This window comes from Oryza glaberrima, chromosome 8 (genome assembly GCF_000147395.1).
Source record: "Oryza glaberrima chromosome 8, OglaRS2, whole genome shotgun sequence".
Lineage (NCBI taxonomy): Eukaryota > Viridiplantae > Streptophyta > Magnoliopsida > Poales > Poaceae > Oryza > Oryza glaberrima.
This window is the reverse complement of record NC_068333.1, coordinates 10,646,133-10,665,343: the sequence shown is the minus strand read 5'-3', so window position 1 is coordinate 10,665,343 and position 19,211 is coordinate 10,646,133. Positions and strand designations below refer to the sequence as shown.

The 19,211-nt window shown below is 38.2% G+C and overlaps 1 protein-coding gene across 1 annotated transcript; it reads left to right on the top strand.

The window, feature by feature from the left end:
• The first annotated feature begins 238 nt into the window (after positions 1-238).
• LOC127781578 (phosphatidylinositol 3-kinase, root isoform-like) lies at positions 239-18,801 on the top strand. Its single transcript, XM_052308550.1, has 18 exons — positions 239-2,209; positions 2,384-2,548; positions 4,583-4,679; positions 4,800-4,896; positions 8,083-8,244; positions 8,372-8,578; positions 9,020-9,210; positions 9,541-9,688; positions 10,305-10,400; positions 10,756-10,891; positions 12,216-12,337; positions 12,443-12,628; positions 12,793-12,963; positions 13,052-13,189; positions 15,508-15,662; positions 17,053-17,205; positions 17,295-17,433; positions 18,664-18,801. Exons 2-18 carry the CDS (start codon positions 2,401-2,403, stop codon positions 18,799-18,801), a joined length of 2,484 nt encoding a protein of 827 aa, XP_052164510.1. The 5' UTR covers positions 239-2,209; positions 2,384-2,400.
• The last annotated feature ends 410 nt before the right edge of the window (positions 18,802-19,211 follow it).

The following is a 19,211-nucleotide window of genomic DNA, read 5'->3' as shown; positions in this document are numbered from 1 at the left end:
CTGAGCCGCCGGTGATGACATCATCGATGATGTCATAAAGCCTTTTTTTTTCTTTTCTAAAATAAATCGCAAATCCTTTAATGTTCAAGGCTAAAATCAGATTAATCTTAGAAAATTTATATCTAATTCATGGTAAGTCGGATTAATGTGATTCAAGTTATAAAAATTGTATAAAATAAAGACCTATATATTAAAATTATATATAAATTGTGTTATAAATTTATTTAATTTATTTGAATAGGTTTAATTGAATTAAATCTTTTAAAATTCATAACTAATTCATATGAAGTCAGAATGAGGCTGTTCAAGTCTCTAAATTCATCTAAAATCAAGATCTAAATATTTGTTTACTTTTTATGTACTGTTTATTTGGTTTTTATTAGTCTTTTTCTCCGTTGTGCATGTTAGCTTGTCGTTTCCATCGTTTCGAAGGTTCGTGAGTGCGTCGGAAGTGTTCAAGAAGACTAATTGAAGACCGATTATTGCAAGGCAAGTCACACAGACCCTAAACACAATCCTTTGAGCATGTTGATCCTATATTTAAATTCTCTATTTATTTCAACTATGCATTTATTTTCGAATGTCACCGGGTGGTGTGAACCTTTCTTTGTTATGGCCAATTTGCATTGATTACCCTATTCTTTGATACCTTAGGTTATAATTTGACTAGTTGGACTTTATATATTGGTTCAACTAGATATATATTAGTATAATTGCTTAGCTTTGCTTAGAAACATTAGCACATGATTGGGATAACTAATGTTACACTATCACTTTTGATTATATTTAATAATAGCTCACGCTGGTCAATCGTGATTGGTTAATTAATTACTTGCCAACTAAAACTTGACAATGGTGGGTTGTGAGCATATGGTTTTGAAGGTCGTGCTCATGACAACTAAGGACTGGTTCGCGAGCTACTGTTGTGAGACATTAATCGTGCCAACCACAAGCCAGCGTGGGCAACGGCTTTATCTTCTGTATAGCATGGTTTATTGCGGGGCGCCAAACTGTGAAGTGGCGAGAAGTCCGTGGGGGTCGTTGGGGAGTCCATGCCTCTAGATATTGAGGGGGTGATTATGATCCAGGAACGGTGCACTGTGGTGATTTGTGTTGTGCAGAGGGTATTGTCACAGCCTCTATTCGGGTACTTTCCAGTATCGCGACGCATGGTAGACATGATGTTGAGGCTGTGTCTTGTGGGTACAGTGGTACACATCTGGCCAGAGTAAAACTATTCGAATAGCCGTGCCTGCGGTCATGGGCGGGTTGAGCAATGTTTTTCGTGATTAGTCTTACACCTCTCACAATAATTATTGATGCTATAACTGGTAATAATTTGCTTAGCTCCTGGTTTGGAGTTAGATCTGTACAGCCGTGTATGGTTGTTCAGGATGGTTGGGCCTGAGCAGTATGGGTGTGCTGTTCAGTGTTGATTAAAATTGATGATTAATTACTCTACTGTTTTACTACTCCTAAATGTTTGCTAAATGCTGCTTTTGCAAATGACCCTATATTATGCTATCCTTTGGTATCCTTGTGCACTTACCCCTTGTGGGCCTAACCAGAGGGTTTTCTCATGTACTACAAAACCCAGAGAACTCTCTGAAGCCAGTGCGTTTCCTCCATTCCGGAATAATCTAGCCAGGGGTATTTTTGTCATTTTCTTAGATTAAGAGTATAACCTTATTATGTGTGCGTGTGACATCTCAAAAAGGAACGGAGGGAGTATTAAACTTGCTCTTACAATTCGAGTCCAAACTTGAAGCCGAGCTTGAGCAGTTTGCGAGCCGAGCTTTTTTTTTTTTTTACAGTCCTAATCGGAGCTGCTCTCCAGCTAGGCCCATAATCTGCCTCGCGGTCGGCCTACTTACCCGAGGAATTAATATTGGCCGCACCAAACACGTGCATACCGCTTACGGCCTTGGCCTCCCTCGACTCACCACATCCGTCGGTCGGTCGGGCACCAGACCCCCTTCGTCCGTCGCCTGCCACTGCCGTCGCGTCGATCTCCATCATCACAAGTAAAGCAGCGGTGCGGGCGTTTTGCCGCTTCCGCCGCATACTCTCGCCTGATTCCTTGCACCCAAGTCAATCTCCCGTAGCGTCGGTCTCAATCTCCTCGCGAGAGTTGCCCGCCGCCTGCGCCTATCTCCATCCACCACGTGAGTCGAGCAATGGTGTTGTCGTCCTGCTGCTTCCGTCTATGGTGAGCATCCCCTGCCGACGCACATCCTCTTTCTTTCTCATCCCTCTCCGCTCATATTTTTGCCTTTTATCTTATTATCTCTTTCCTTCTTGATCTATAAGCTAGGTTTTCTCTCTCCCCTTTTCTTTTTCTAACCTTATTAGTACTAATAACTTTCTTTTTTTTTTATGTTAGGTCGGCTCCTGCCAACCATGCCGTCGGCGCCCGACGAAGCCCAAGCGGGTGTCACCACCGGAACCACCGATCATTCCTCCTGCAACGGCGGCAAAGAGTTTCGGTTCATCTTGTCACAGGACATCAGCCTGCCGCTGTCGTTCCGCGTCAACCGCTTCGTGCCAGGTTCCACTCTTATTTAGCCTATTTTCTATGCACTCTGTTCGTTGTTCGTGTACTATAAAGCTTCCTGTATAGTTTGAGAAAATTGCAATATTGGGATTGCAAACATGGGGGCTTCGCTGTATAGTTTATGTCTGATGTGATGGTTCTATATTTTGGCCTGGTTTAGTTCCCAACTTTTTCTTCAAACTTCCAACTTTTCCATCACATCAAAACTTTTCTACACACAAACTTCCAACTTTTCTGTCACATCGTTCTAATTTCAATCAAACTTCTAATTTTGGTGTGAACTAAACACAGCCTTTATCAAAGCATGTGATACATTTACTTAAACAACGAAAACCTTTTTCCTTTTGCAAGAAAATCAATCTCCATTTGCATTGATGCGCAAATTTCTGTTTTGGTAGTTCCTGATTTGTTCTTGAACTTATTTGAGTTGACCTGCTGTAGTGAATTTATATTGTGTTGCAATTTTATTCGAGAAAAGTTAGATAACTCGAAGCCTATACTTATTATTTCAATTCCAACTTCAACTTGAGTGTTTCAGTTGATAAGCATAATATCTGGTAGAAAGATTATACCAATGTTTTTCTTTACTCCTTTAAACATTCCTTGTGGTGGTTGCGGCGCCACCACCCACTGACATTTGGGCCCCACATAGCTAGTAACAAACAATGTTCTAGTTCATGTTCAACATCTGTCTGGACCTCCTTTTGTTAAACTTTTGGACTGATAGATTTATTCATTATTATTTATCATTTCAAAAGGGATCTCTGCGCTTAAAATTGATTTCATGCTTAATTCATCTGATTTGGTGGTATATTCCACTTAGTAACCCTTCTGTTGTATACAATGTTTTAAATAGCTAGCACATGCAGCTTTAGGTACACCCTCTATTTAGATACTTTTGATTTTATATAAAACGTGCAGTTAAAGGTCTCTACCTTTTCCTATAATATATATAAGAAATGTTTAGTCTGATCAGTTGAAAAAGTCTCACTAGATTTTTCACAACTCGTAAAAGATGTTCCCATAATATTACAATTTATAGGTATTCACTAACATATTGATGTTCAAGACATCGTAAATTTGTAAATAAAGGGTGTACATGTCAGACTACATTTCTCCCTTTCATTTTCATATTATATTGTATCAAATGCCAATTGTTTCTCTCAAACATATTATAATTGTGATTTTGACTATAGTTTTTTAATTATGTCATGGTATATACTCCCTGCTCCCAAAATAGAGCAACTTTCAGCTATGAATCCGGACAAGTTGTCAAGATTCATAGCTGAAAATTGCTATATTTGGGGATGGAGAATAACTCTATAAACTTACCCATTTTTAGCATTTTTAACTTGGTTGACACTAAACAGTGTTATTAAAATACTTAAAATAAATCTTCACTAGAAAATATCTTTTACCGTAGTTTCTAATGTTGTTATGAAGGCGCAAAAATCATGATTTAGTACCTTGGTTGTAAAGACTATTCGCAGAAGTTATTTGCTAAATACTTGGTACTTATTATAGATCATGGAGATTCACTACGGAAACACCAGTTTAGGGCACTATTGGCACCCTTCCCCCATGACTGTAAACGTGTTTCGCAACAGTTATATCAAATAGTAGATATATAAGATTCAATACTAGAGATAATGAATGAAGTTTTGATATTTTGGTTAGATTAGAAAGAGCTACCATGATTTTGTAAGTACTCATTAATTATAGAACTTGGATTTGTATACTTTTTCCATAGTTTCACTTGGAATGCTTAGTGAACCTTAGTTTCAGTAAATGAAATGATTAAAATCTTCTCTTATAATCTCTAGGGAGTTTATTTTAGTTGACTAGTTGTCGTCATCTTGAGATGCACTAAATCAATTGAGTTTTGCTCATATGGGCTTTACTTTTTATGGTATTTAAGTTCTCTTGGCCCAGGTGATAGCAATTAACTATGTCAGAGTTAGCATGATTACCTTTCAGGATGTTCATGTAATGGAGTTATATATACAATAATGTTTGTTTTATTCATAGATCGCACCCTGTTGATTGAAAGAAGTGCTCCAGTGCTCTTTGTTGAGTGTACACTATACATTGATGGAGTACAGTTTGGATTGTCCACAAATACAAGGTAAACCTAATATGATTATAAGAGAAAAAAGTAATAAATTTAATCTTGAATGATAATTTATTTTGTTACCATGATCATGATCAGTTATATTTACTGGAGTTAATTTGTGTTCTCCTTCAGGTTGAAATCTTTGGGATCACCATACTGCTGGAATGAGCTTGTAACATTAAGTGCCAAATACAGAGACCTAACGCCCTTCTCACATCTTGCATTCACGGTGTGTTTTGTTGACTGGACTATGCAACATAGTCAACTGTCATTTTTTTTAAAGATGTCTGTGGAGGAAGTGAGTTGCAATGTTAACATTCAACTTAATTCAAGGACTATTCATCCTTATTTTTTGCTGTAAAAAGGCACACCACATTTATTCATTAAATCTTATTTGACTTTGCATGGACCAGGTACAGGCTTTAAATTTTGCAATTAAATTAAAACATCTCCACCATCAATCTATTCGTTTGCCATAATCTGAATGGTTCAATGGTTCTGGACAGAAGATGTTAACCTTGATATTCTTTAAAAAAGAGGATAGTAACTTTAGATGCTCTGGGACTTATGACTTAAACTAGCAGCCATGTTTTAGTTGATGCGCATGAAATTTGGATGTACTATGGTAGTAGTAGACATGGTTCAGTTGTGCATGAAGTTTTTATGTACCATGTTTTGGCAGTAATAATGGTTTGAAGCAGTCACTGTTAACTGGACTATGCACTGCATTGTGCATTGTTGTGCTCGTTGGAGTCGAATTAGTTATAGAGAACCTCCACGGGAGAGATTGCTGATTAGTTATTATTTAGTTAATCTAGCAAAAAGGGGGAATCTAGGATTTGCTACTCCAAAAATATTAGCTCTAGGATTTACCATTCAATGTTTCAATGACTTGCGGTGTTGGCATGTCAGTGAAACATCAAGTTGTAAAATCCTAAAATACTCTGATTGGAGACTTGGAGTTGCAAATCATAGGATTCCCTAGTTAGGTAGCAAAATAGCAAATTATTTTCTTCAATAAGATTAATCAAGAGATAGGATGCATGGCGTACACAGTACTAAACATCCATTAGTTATTGGAGATCAAGTTTCTTGAAGTATCTGGTAGTATAGGTATCTATTTACTACTCCGTCTGTCCCAAAATACAACAACTTTTAGCACTCAGGATTTGTCTTAAAATATGACAAGTTCTCCACCAACATTCCTTTCCCAACCAATCACAACCCTCCACCATTCACTTTTCCCACCTACTTCCACTTCTTAACCAATCACAACATCTTCCTATTTAATTCTATCTACTTTCTTAATAACCGTGTCCAACTATAAAACTTCTTATATTCTGGATGGAGGTAGTACCTCTGTCCCAAAATATTTACCTTTCTAGTTCAAATTTGTACTAGAAATGTTGCTATACTTTGGGATGGAGTACTTGCAAACATTAAATTAAAGTGCAGGCCCTCAAATAATCAGATCTCTGAGGGTGTCATGATCTATCACTTAGGTCCTTAAAGAGTTAGAGGTCACAGCTTCAAGGCCCTTTTTCCTTTCATTTACAAAAGAAAAAATAAGTCCATTTTACTCCCCTGAACTATTTTATTTGTTCACTTAACGCCCCAAAACTGTTTTTTGGCTCATGTTACACCTTAAACCTTAATTAACCCTAATGGATCACCTCATTCCCTAAAGGTGTTTCTATTTTTTTGTTTCTATACAAGTTGTATTTTGCAACGAAATTTGGTAGGATTGATATATGCATTATAACTTACCTCTCAGCAGTTTTTCAGAATTTTTTATCACTGTTTACATAGATTGGAAGCACTGTGATTGATTTAAACATCGAGGTTTTAAATTTCAAGCAAATAGTCATGAAAAATTTTGAAAATATTTTTATAACTTTGATAATGGTGTCATCTATGGCTCTACAAAATTTCAGCTTAGGGGGTAAAATGAGCCAATATATAACTTTTATAACTTTGATAGAGAAATGATATTAAGTTGTAAAGTGAACCATTTTAACAGATTAGGGGGTAAAATGAGCCAATATATAAATATATATTATCTATCTATATCTATCTATCTATCTATCTAGATCTTAGGATGGGATTGCTGTGGTACGCATGTAGTATTCTGATTTAAGCCAAATGCTCAATACACACATCTAAGCAGCAACTATGAAACACAAAGAATTTAATATCAAATGACGTTGCAAACCTTGAAAGATAGAGAGAACTACCTAAACAACTATTCCAGCTTATGCTTTGCGACTTGAAAGCTAAATGATTGGCTGAATGACATAAATGATGAATAGAAACAGAACAGTCTTACAACTCACAAGTTTAGTGACCTACAACAAAATTTACTTTTGAAAAGAAAATCAACTATGCGGACAAACAAAAAGGCAAGCTGTAAGAAAGCCTTTAGATTAAATGATAATCTATGACATGACACCAATTATTTTTAGTGGGTAGAAAATATGCTGAGTTGCCAGTTTATCTACTATGGGGTTATTAGAGGCTTCCTCATGTGGAGCATTAAATCATACACATATCCAGATTCCCTGGATATAGTCTATAAAAGATGACCATGTTAATATCAATTTCTACTACTTAAAAAAGGAGATAAGTTAGTGAAGGAGATAAGTTAGTGATGATCTATCCCTTCACTTCAAAAGATCATTCTCTTCACATGTGTTCTTGTAAATGAAATTGCCTGTTGATCTGATGTGAATTATCTATGCAATTCATAAACTTGAGGACGATTAAAATTTGTTGTCGCATTTTTTAAGCTTAGACATTGTTGGTTCTGAATTTGTTTTGCTGTGTTAGATTGTCAGGTTTATGCCATGTTCTTCTGCCATTTTTCTTAGTTTATTGATTTATTAGCCCAAATGGAGGGGTATACAACTTTTTTGGAGACCTGCAAAACGTGTAAAGTGAAGCTCAGCTATGTGAACCTATCCGACAACCTGTATTGAGGAAAGGCGATGAATTCACATATAAAGCATAGACACATGCCTGGATTAACAACTATGGTGGCTCTCCATGAGGGAGGGCCTCAGGGCCAGATGACCACAACTTAAACATATAAAGACAGGGACTCTTTTTTCTAGTTCTCCGTTAGTTGACTCAACTCCTATGAAGTGCACTCATGGCATCTGGCTGGCTTATGGCTGGACTCTACCTTATTATTTCCTTATAAGTGCACACCAACTAGTGCAATGTGGAAGTTACTGGATCGAGTTTGAAATTCAATTAACCATGCAACGGTGATTAACACTCAATTTTTTGCTATGTCCAATGTACACTGATGTATTTAAATAGAGTATTATATCATCGGATTTTCTTTATTTTTGAACAGTTCAACCATTTTGCCTCGGCCTCATACATTATAGTGTTTTGTTTTTGGGTAATATAGGTGTGGGATATGTCATCTGGTGAAGACAACATCTATATTGTTGGTGGAACCACTATATCTCTTTTCAATAGCAAAAACCAACTTAAAACTGGGAGGCTGAGGCTGAGAGTATGGCCCAATAAAATGGCAGATGGAAGTCTCTCCACCTCTACCCCTGGCAAGGTATATAACAAGCTTTATTGTCTCTATATATAGATTTCAGAATGACAAATGTTTAACTCTGTTTACTAATGTTGGCATCAGGTTATTTTATTTATCATGCACTTAACACTTTTTTATCAACTTAAAGGTTCCCAAGACCAAGAGGGAAGAAATAGAGAGGTTGGAAAGGGTTGCTAACAAGTACATCAGAGGGCAGATACCACATATAGGTTGGCTAGACAATCTCATTGCAAATGCTGCTGATAAACTTGAGAAAGAGAGTGAGAGAACTGAAAATTTGCATTCTAGCCTTATTGTTGAACTATGCAGCTTTGAACACAGAGTTGTCTTTCAGGTTGCACTATTTGACTATTCAGTTCTTTTTTGTTCCAAATTTCATGGAGGTTTGCTTTAATAAATAATATTCTTGTCTGTTATATTTTAACATTATAGTTAAATATGCATAGCGCATTGGATAGCACACATATTTTGACGGAATAAATTTTCATTGGTATTATTTGAGCTGAAGAATGCTGTATTACAAGGTTTTTTTTTTTTTTTTTTTGCACTCAAGGATGCATTATGTTTGGTTTATCAACCTTGCTCTATTGCTCGTCCTGGATTTTGTTATTGAGCTAGTGCCTTTATTGTTCAAAACTATTGTCACTATATTAATAATTCTCTTGCTATTCTCGATTCTTGTGTAGAGCCAGGATGTTTTTCTTTATCTTGCATGTCATCATGTCATAAAATTTTCTAGAGTATTTTACTGTCTTACTATTATTCTTTCATGCAGGAATATGGAGCAAAGTTGCATACATCAGTCCCTTCATCCTTAGTGGATATATCTAAGAATAAACTTGTTATTGCATGTGATCCTGAGATTGGGCGAATCAATCCATCTGAGCATAAACACTCTGTGCTTGCTTGGAGCTTGGCTCGTGGAGTAAATGATAGAGAGATGAAGCCAAGCTCAGTTGACCGAAAGTGAGCTTGAATTGCATTCATATCTGAGCAAATGTCATAAAACTATGTTTCATTGTAAAAAATATCAAAGAACCACACTTCTAAAAAATAGTGTCACAAAAGTAAACTTTAAATTAAAACTGGTTCAGTAGTGGCGGAGCCTAGATTTCACCAATGGGGGCATTGACTTAAGTGATAAAATTATCTACAATTCAAAAAATTTGGTCCAACAAATTACTGAAATGGTTTAACGAAAGAGAGTTATGAGTTCAAATGGAACAAGTTACATGTTCTGGTAAATGGCCGTTTACAATTCCTTTTTGCTGAATTGTTTCACTCCTTCCTTTTTAGGTTAATACAAAACATCCTCAAGTATCCACCCACACGCACTTTAAATGTGGATGAAAAGCAATTGTTGTGGAAATTTCGTTTCTATTTGACATCTGAGAAGAAAGCTCTTGTAAAGTTCCTCCTCTCTGTGGAATGGAGTGACATCCAGGTTAGTAAAAGCATCCACATGATTGAAGATTGCTTTTATTTTACATTTGTAATTTTTCATACACATAGCAGGAAATGAACAAGTTTTTTTTTTATTATGATAAATTTATTTACCTGGATGGTGCATTCTTTCTTGTAGCAAGAAAGATATCCATTCCACCCCACCTGTTCCACAATACACATTTTTCATATTATGGCTACGATGCCTGTAATGATCACTATGCATTTAACTGCTCTGAAGTCATTTGCGCTTCAAATTTACTACCTCTGTCCCAAAAGGGGTGCAATTCTAGGTGCATAGCCAGAATCATATTCTTTTTGGGACAGAGGTAGTATTAATTTAGGAGCTGACAGGGGTCATATACGTCCATGTTTGTTTTAAAGCTCAGTCAGTGTTTTGCTATTTGCATTTAACTATTGTAGCATTCTCTTATAACTATTCCATGAGAACCAGTATTTTGTTTAACCTGTAATGATGCTTGCTCATTCAGTTCATGGTTATAGAGATATATCGTTGTGCAAACACAAATTTCAGTACTATGTGTTTAAAACTTGGCGTGCAGACTGGATTTCTGTTACTAGTATGTGAAACTGAGATATCTTCCTATTACTTGCAGGAAGCCAAACAAGCTGTTGCGTTGATTCCAAGGTGGGAATCTATTGATGTGGCTGATGCATTGGGGCTTCTTTCACCAGTTTTTCAAAATGAGGAAGTAAATGGTTTTTTTCTCAATTTGTTACTTCCTTTGTTTTCTTATATGCCTATGTGATGTGAAGGTTGAAAACACTAGCTGATTTGTACATATATTTTTGTTTTTATGTCTGTTATGTAAAGTGGATTTTATGAATTGGTGGTTGATCATAACTTTATTGACATATATATCCTCTGTACTGATATTCCACTTTTTCTTCTGAAAGTTCACTCATGCCATCATGCAATGGGCTAACGTATCTATCTTAGCAGTGTGGCACGCCCATTTTTTTGCTTTTTGCATGCGGTAACCTTCCTGATAATGCGGTTGCTTCAAAATGTTGTGTTGATGACATAACTACCACTTCTGTGCAAAGGTTCGTGCTTATGCTGTCGGCATGCTTGAAAGGGCCAGCGACGAAGAACTGCAATGCTATTTGCTGCAACTTGTACAAGGCCTGCGGTTTGAAAGATCTGACAGATCTCGTCTAGCACACTTCCTTGTGAATCGGGGTATGTTCTTTATTCTTGTTATTTAAATCCTTTTGTGGTCATTTGAATGATAATTGAGGACAAACTTACATAGAATATTCCTATGTAAGTTTGTGAAAGTTTGATTTTAGTTATTTATTTTGCAAAATGTCAGATATACCTTACCTTGTTTTGCTAAGAACTGAATTTTAGAGAACCTCCTTTGAATTTCCTGAAAAACAGTTGGGGATGTTTCTTCATAGTAAGAACTATATTATGTTATGCTGGTTTTGTGCTAGCCAACATGATTCGCTATTTAGGTTTGGGCATAACAAAGTTGTATGCTAATTTAGGTGGTTAGACTTCATCAGTCATCACTACTTCATTACAATCTGCTTTTTATGTGAACTTAAGATTCAAGCAAGTGCACTTCCAGATTTGTCACCATGAAGTTGGACAAAAGTACACTTCTAGGCAACTAAGCTCCCCGGGTAGTCTAGTGTGTATGGGTCTCGGTACGAGGGCTCCGGCACTCCTACTTTGTTTTTTCTTTGTGTTGTGTTTTTGTATTGTTTTTTCTTCCCCTTAATGAAATGAAATGCAGCTCTCCTGCGTTTTTGAGAAAAAAAAATGTTGGACAAAAATAAAACTTTAAAATAGGTCCTGCGTTTGTGATAGGTGCAGTCATAATATTATTTTGCATGGTTGGATGCCCTATGGACATTTCCGTAAAAAGAAGAGAGAGTTCATAGAAGTTGTAAAAAGGGCTACATGTTGGTGTAACTTGATCATAATGTGCTGCTCTAGTCCTTTATCTTGTTTGGCTTGTTACGGCATATTGTTTACTCCAATCAGCATTAAAAGGCATAATCTGATTTGAAAAGTTCAAAAACTTATAGATTTTGACTAATATTATTCAAATTATACATTTTGCACAACATTTATACTAACAGATTCAAATATATTTCAAAATTCTTTCAATTTTTCATTTATTTTTGTAACTCAGACATCAATGGTCAAAGTTGACTGTCAAATTATGATATGCCTTATAAAAGTGAATGGATTGATTTCTATATAATTTCTAGGTATGGCATTGCTTGCTGAAACAAGTGATACTAGAGCATATGCATGTGCATTTACGTGTAAAATGTTTTAAGCGTCTCCAGATGACCCAGACCTAGCAAACCTTTTACATCTAGAAATTATGTTACTAGCAGAGAATTTTGCCACCTTGTTATCTGATAGTTTGATGGGCTATGTACCTTTATTTTCTATCATCATGTTGTGTCCATAATTAACTGCAGGTGAAATATGTTCTTCAAAAGACTAAAATCAATACTAATATCACTTTTTTTTCTGTTTTCAGCTTTGTCAAATTACGAACTTGCTAGCTTTCTTCGCTGGTATTTAGTTGTTGAGCTTCATGATCCTTCTCATGCAAGAAGGTATCTATGTACATATGAGATGCTTGAAGATGCTATAATGAGAGTATGCTTCTCTTTCCCTTTTGGGTTTTGAACACAGTCTCTTCACTCTGCACAATTCTCGGGCATGAACTGGGTTTCTAATAATCTATATTTATGTTCTGAACAGTCAGTACATAAGGAGGAAAATGGATTTCAAGTGTGGCAGAGTTTGATAGAGCAGGCAGAACTCACTGCTCAGTTACGTTCTATAATGAAGGAACTATCAAATGTCAAACATGACGCACAAACTAAAGGCAGGATATTAGAACAGTTATTCTCCGGAATTTTCAGTGAGCTTAAAAACTTCAGTGAGGTGAGATTCTTCTCCTAACTTAGGTTATTCTATTGTTTGCTATGCAAAGCAATGAGCCAATGACATGATCACTTAATCAAGATGCTATTTGTAGCAATTCTAGACCTAGTACCAGATTATGTTGTTATCCATTTAACTGATATGTTCTATTAAATTTCTTTCAGCCAATTCCATCTCCATTAACACCGACTGTCCTCCTTGACGGAATTGTGCCTGAAGAGTCATTGGTATTCAAAAGTGCTAATTATCCATTGTGTATAGCATTTAGTACTGTGAATGGGGGTACATCGAAAATGATTTTCAAGATGGGAGATAATCTCCGCAAGGATCAGTTGGTAACTAGATTCAATTGTACTTTAACATTTCTATGGAAAATACAATTTTAAGTTTTATAGAACAAATTCTTATCTGTATGCTTTCTAGGTTATTCAAATAATCTCTTTGATGGATCGGTTGCTCAAGTCAGATAATCTAGACTTACACCTTACTCCTTATCAAGTTCTTGCGACTGGTCTAGAAGAAGGGTTGGTTGAGTTTATTCCTTCAATTTCTGTTGCAAAGGTAACCCTATTATTCAGCAATTCATGATAATATCTCTACAAAATCTAGCTTCTTCATAAGTAGCCTCATCTTTACAAATCACTGTAATTACAGAGCATGCATAGCTTTGAAGCTTAAATTTTCCATCTTCAACACTATGTCCTGCATCTCCTTTCACTCTATAATGTGACAATGAACCACACTGCAGTCCCTCAAATCCAGTATATGTTAAAATACTAATCCCTTGCAGAAGACCACATGTTCTGTTACTGTAACTTCTTTCAAACTGTATCCAACAAGTCATTGATATTTTAGGACAGGTAAGGAAGATTGAAGTGCTGGCTTATTAACAATTTGCAAAAGTTGGGATCACAAACACTAACAGTGCCTGGGTTAAATGTTAATTGAATCATTTCTCTTATAGGATAAAGTCCATTTAGACACTCTATTGTTCAGTTCTAGAAATCATCCTCCATCTGTGGAACCAGATGGAGTGCCAGCTGATTGGATAGTGGCCTTCCCATTATCCTGTTAATATTTACTACATAGATATGAATTGAATTTAATCATTAAGAATACATAAATATGAGTGGAATAGCTACTCAATTTCATCAAATTCGAACAGACACAACTTAAACAAAGTCCTCTTTCAGATATGTGCATTTAATTTAATTTGAATTCGTGTAATATAATGTTTCAGATGAAAAACCTAAAACATGCTCAAATCCATACCTTTAGTTGAATTTGAAATGGGGAAACTGTTAATCTGATGGGGAAAAAATCTAATTCAGATTCATGTCCTATCGAATACAGTAGTCAAAACTTTCCATTTTGACACCTGTACATGTAGGTACTTGATCCCTTCCAACAGTGGGTATATCGCTAATCTCATGCCCATTCAATACCGGGTTTTAACTGATGCAACACATATGTCAAATGTTTTCAATATGTGGAATTAGGCTCGCCTGTCTCCCTTCACCTCTTCTATCCTTCCTCCCCTAAGATTTCATCATCCCCATGGCATGCTTAGATGGTAGGTCGGCAACTGTCTCCCTTGCTCATTGCACCCAAGCATCAGGGTCACACACAAGGCGCATGGCACACTGACGCGTGCAGCCTCTGCTTCTTTTGTATTATTTCTTGGTGTAGTTGAATTTATAGATCCCATGTAAACTAGTATGTGGCTTCTAGATGTCATAGGAAAATCCTTTCTATAACAAATAGTATTATTAGTTTCTAGTTGATGACTGCTGCTCAGAAGTAAGGCTTGTAAGTTCTAGGCCAGTAATGGCAACACGGTGGAGCAGAGCATTCACGTGCTTATAGGCTGTCTTGGCCTAGGAAACAAGGTTCTATTAGGCTTGCAGGGCTGCTGCTCTTTGAAAGTGGCATGCTTGACCAGGTGGTAATGCATTACAGAGGAACTGGCAAGCTTGGTACAGCACTTGAGAGACGAGGAGAGGAGGAAGAAGGCACATGAAGAGGAAGATTAGATGCTCATATATATGGGTCCCACCATTCTTAGTTTTATCCATTGATTATGATGGATTCTGTGTTATCCAAGAACCACCTAGGGTTAATGTTACTTGTAGATTAACTGGGAGGAGGGGTGGGGATGACTTTATAACCCTCTTTTACACTGAAGTCCTTCTGAATATTTATCAATACAGGGTAGCAAACACACACCACACTCACACCACCTCATGGGCACAGATGTGTGTATCCTCTACACACTAGTGTTTCCGGGACACATGTGTCTAAAGCTTATCTAGCATGTCGAGTTATCGACTCATGCTTATGCAGGGACATCTGACAGCTCTAGCAGTGTCCGAGCTGGAGGAAGGGATGCGAGAGAGAGACAGGCTGCAAATCTTCCTCCTGGAAAATATCATAGACACCCAATGCCTCAAAGGAACATGGCCATGCGGCATGCGCATACCCATTAAACAGACTCATGTCCTAAAATTTGGATGGGCATACTGTCTAGGACTTGAACCTTGATGGGCTAAGTGTACATCTGCGCTCCAAGCCATCGGGTCTTCTGGCACAGCCAACTTCCACCGCTTTGAATTTTTGAAGTCACATGGTTTTGCCTTAGTAACAATAGCAGTGTGAATTTTCATGAATGTTTTCTTTTATGAACTACTATTATTGTTTTTCCTATCAGAACTTTCCCAGAATGTTTATTAAAATTGTCAACTACAATTTTTTTTGCTGCTAATTTTTATTTGTATGAACTGTCAATCATTAACGTTTGCCTCTTATTATCTTTTTTACTTAAGTTGAAGCATATCCAGCAAGGTATCTATTGTTAATAACAAATTACTGTTTATTTGCAGATTATACAAAAAACGGGCAGTATAGAAAGTTACCTACAAAAGTGTAATCCGGATGAAGATGGCCCTTTTGGTATAACTGCCCAATGTTTGGAAACTTTTATAAAAAGTTGTGCTGGCTACAGTGTCATTACATACATACTGGGGATTGGAGACAGGTTAGCATTTTTGCTACCTAGTATAGTTAAGTTGCATACATCTAGGTGTTTTAAGCTTGTGCTCTAAGCATATCACACAATGCGGCATCTTTTTAGTTGCAAACATTTCTGAAGCAAGCTTCCTCTGAATTGTATTCTCCTTGATGACATTTGGTTCGTTGGCACTGGATGGCTATTGTGCATTTGTGCCTTTTGTTTTATCCTATTTTTTCATCCTTTTTGTAAGGACAGATGTAGTTTTTATAGGTGTTGTTATGCGTGTTTTGCATTTGATCGTTAGCCCCATGTACGTGTATACATTGTCTTTTGTCCTCAGAAATGCAGTCAATGCACGCGGGTCTTATTCCTAACACTGGTATCAGAGGCAATGGCACTCTCTCCTGGTGTTATGTGCCATTTTCTCCCCCAAAGCTCTCACACAAACTCAATTACTCAGTTATAGAGCCATCAATCACCAGGCAGTGGTGGCCGGTCGGCAAACTTTGTCTGGACAAAGTTAACCTGGGGTGATGGCGGAATGGTAGGTGGTGCCGGCGGCATCCGGGGTACACGAATCTGGCCTAATGGCTAGATCCAATGCTTTCTGGTTGATAAAAGGTGGCTGTGGTTAAAAGGGAAGACGCCGTTGGGGACCGAGGTGGCTGGATCGGGCTTAATGGCTAGATCCGCTGTACTTCTGGAATGCATTTTGGTTCGAAGATGGCCCTTTTGGTTCGAAGAAAGCTATGAGTGCCATGGACAGGACAACGACAAGCTGGTTGGCAATGCTGGTATAGATGGGGCGCGGCGCTCAATCTGGGGCCTAAATGTTGCTGGATCTGAGGTGGCCGTGCCCGAATCTCACTTGCAGGGGTCTCTTCTCTGCCTCCTCTGGATGCCGTCGGCGAGCAAATGCACTAGAGGCTGGGAGTTGATGAATCTGGATCGATTGGATCCAGCTGAGGTTGGGGCAGGGTGGCAAAGGAGCCGGTGAAAGGTGGATGGAACGTGGATGTGGGCTGCACAAGTTCGAACTGCATATCTAGATCGTCTCAGTGCAGTTTTTGGTGTGGCAGGGTTCGTTAGGCAGCAAAAGATGGAAGCTAGTCATAACAATATTTTCATTTTGTGTTTTTGTTTTTCAGTTATGAGACTTAGAATCTAAATTCCTATAACCTTTGGTTCTGTATATCCACTCGTAGATATAAAAGGCTAGATTTCTATCCATTATATCTAAAAAAATCAATCACCTTCACTTCACATCTTGTAGTTCAGTCCTGTCTGGTCTTATATGGCAACTGGAGTATACAAACAACAAAACATCAAAGCAACATGCAGTTTTTCCATTTTTTTGGAGGTCAAGCATTATGCAGTTTGTAAGCAATAAATAACAACTGCTTTTCTAATCTAGGCATCTTGACAACCTTCTCCTACAAGACGATGGAAGACTTTTCCATGTTGACTTCTCGTATATGCTTGGGGAACAACCACATCGATTTGCACCACCATCACCACCGATGAAATTATGCAAAGAAATGGTTGAGGCCATGGGTGGTACTGAAAGGTAAATGCTTTATTTAGTTATGTATATATAGTTTTGCACCTTTGCTCATTTCACAGATATTTATTCTTTGCATGTGACTTCCATTTTAGTGAATACTATGCAAGATTCAAGTCCTACTGTTGCGAGGCATACAACATATTACGAAAGTCCAGCAACCTCATACTGAATCTTTTTTATCTGATGACTGGATCAAATATTGAGAGTATCACAGACAAAGGGACTTCTAAGGTAAGTAGCTGTTAAAGTGTTTAAGGGATAAGTCCATTTTACATCCCCTAGCTCTTTTTTTTTTGTCTAGAATCCACCCCTTGACTCTTAAACCAGACACTCAATACCCTCAACTATCAAAACTGTTCAACTTACACCCGAGTCAAAATCAAGCGGTTTTCTCCTACGTGTCAATCGACATGGCAATTTAGTCAGGAAAAGTATAAAAAGAAAATACAGGGCCCAACTGTCAGTTAGGAGGCATTCTTCTCCTCTCTCTCTGATCTCTCCTCTCCCCTAGTTCCCTATGTCGACGCACCCAAGACAATCAATGGCATCGAAGCCCTCCTGAGTGGGATCTGCAAGCTCAAGCTCGGGGGGTGACAGGGGAAGTGGAACTTTACCTCGCCGGCGCATTTAGGAGACACTCAGTGAGGAGAGGGGGCACCTGAGCTCGTCGGCACATTGGGGAGTAGGCTAAGAAGCTGGCCTAACGCCCTGTACATGGAGCATGTGCTCAGGGTGGCGAGGAGGCAGAGCTTGAGCTTGACCACGTTAGCACATGGAGGAGGTGCTTGGGGGGCATGGCGGGAGCTGGAGCGGGAGCTTGAACTTGCAGCAGTTGGGGAGACGACGGGGGTCCAGGGGGGAGGGGGGAAGGGAGGGCTCGAGTTCACTGACGCCTGGAGAAGGAGGCACTCTGGGATGTGGCGGGAAGCCAAAGCTCGACCTCGTCGGCGCATAGAGTGGGGCAGGCTCAGGGACATTTATGTGGCGGGAAGCCGAAGGTCCAGCTCGCCAATGCATGGAGAAGGAGGCACTTGGGGAGACGGAGTTCAACCTCACCGGTCGGGAGGCGGAGGTGGTCGTTGCCTCGTTGGCAGGGGCGATGGAGCCCATTGACAGAGGCGGATTGAGGAAATCTCAAGAAGATGGAGAATGAAGGTGAGAGTAGAGGAAGAGGGTCTCAAACTTTTAATGACATGTGGGACCATTATTCTTTTTAATAATTTTGCTAACCCAGATTGGTATGTTGATACCACATAAGCAGGAAAATCACCCTGGTTTTGTCTAGGGGTGTAAATTGAATGGTTTTGATAGTTGGGGTTGTTGGATGCCCGGTGTTTAAGTTAAGGTGTGAATTTTAGACGACAGGAAGAGTTAAGGGGTGTAAAATGGACTTACCCTAAAGTTAAACACCTACAGAATAAGTGACATCGTCTTTCCATTTTTTCTGTGGACATTAATCAGCTACAGCAAAATTTCCGGTTGGATCTAGACGACGAGGATGCTATACATTTTCTCCAGGGTCTTATCAACGAAAGTATCAGTGCTTTCTTCCCTCAAGTGGTTGAGACCATCCATCAATGGGCACAGTCTAGGCGTTAAAAACATTTATAATATTTGGTCAAGACATTTATAATATTTGGTCTGTACATGTCAGTTTTGAAGTTCTTTTCTGTTACGGTGACATCATATTTTCTTCGATAACTACAAGGCTCTTAACTGCATTCTACAACATAATGTGTATTTTATGGTGATGCAACAGATCTTCTGTTATCATCAGTTACAAAGGAAACTGCCATCTCTGGATGCTGGTCTTATTCATATATCTACCAAAAGCACTACACATGTTGCCATGTAGTTGGAAGAGAACTTCAACCCGTGGGATCAATATTTAGGGTATAATGTCACTCATCCGCAATGTTGGATTTGGAGTGCCCTGGAGAACAGAGTAAAAAGAGAAGGATGCTGCTATATGTTCATTAGTAGACGATTCTTATAACTAGCTTCTGATT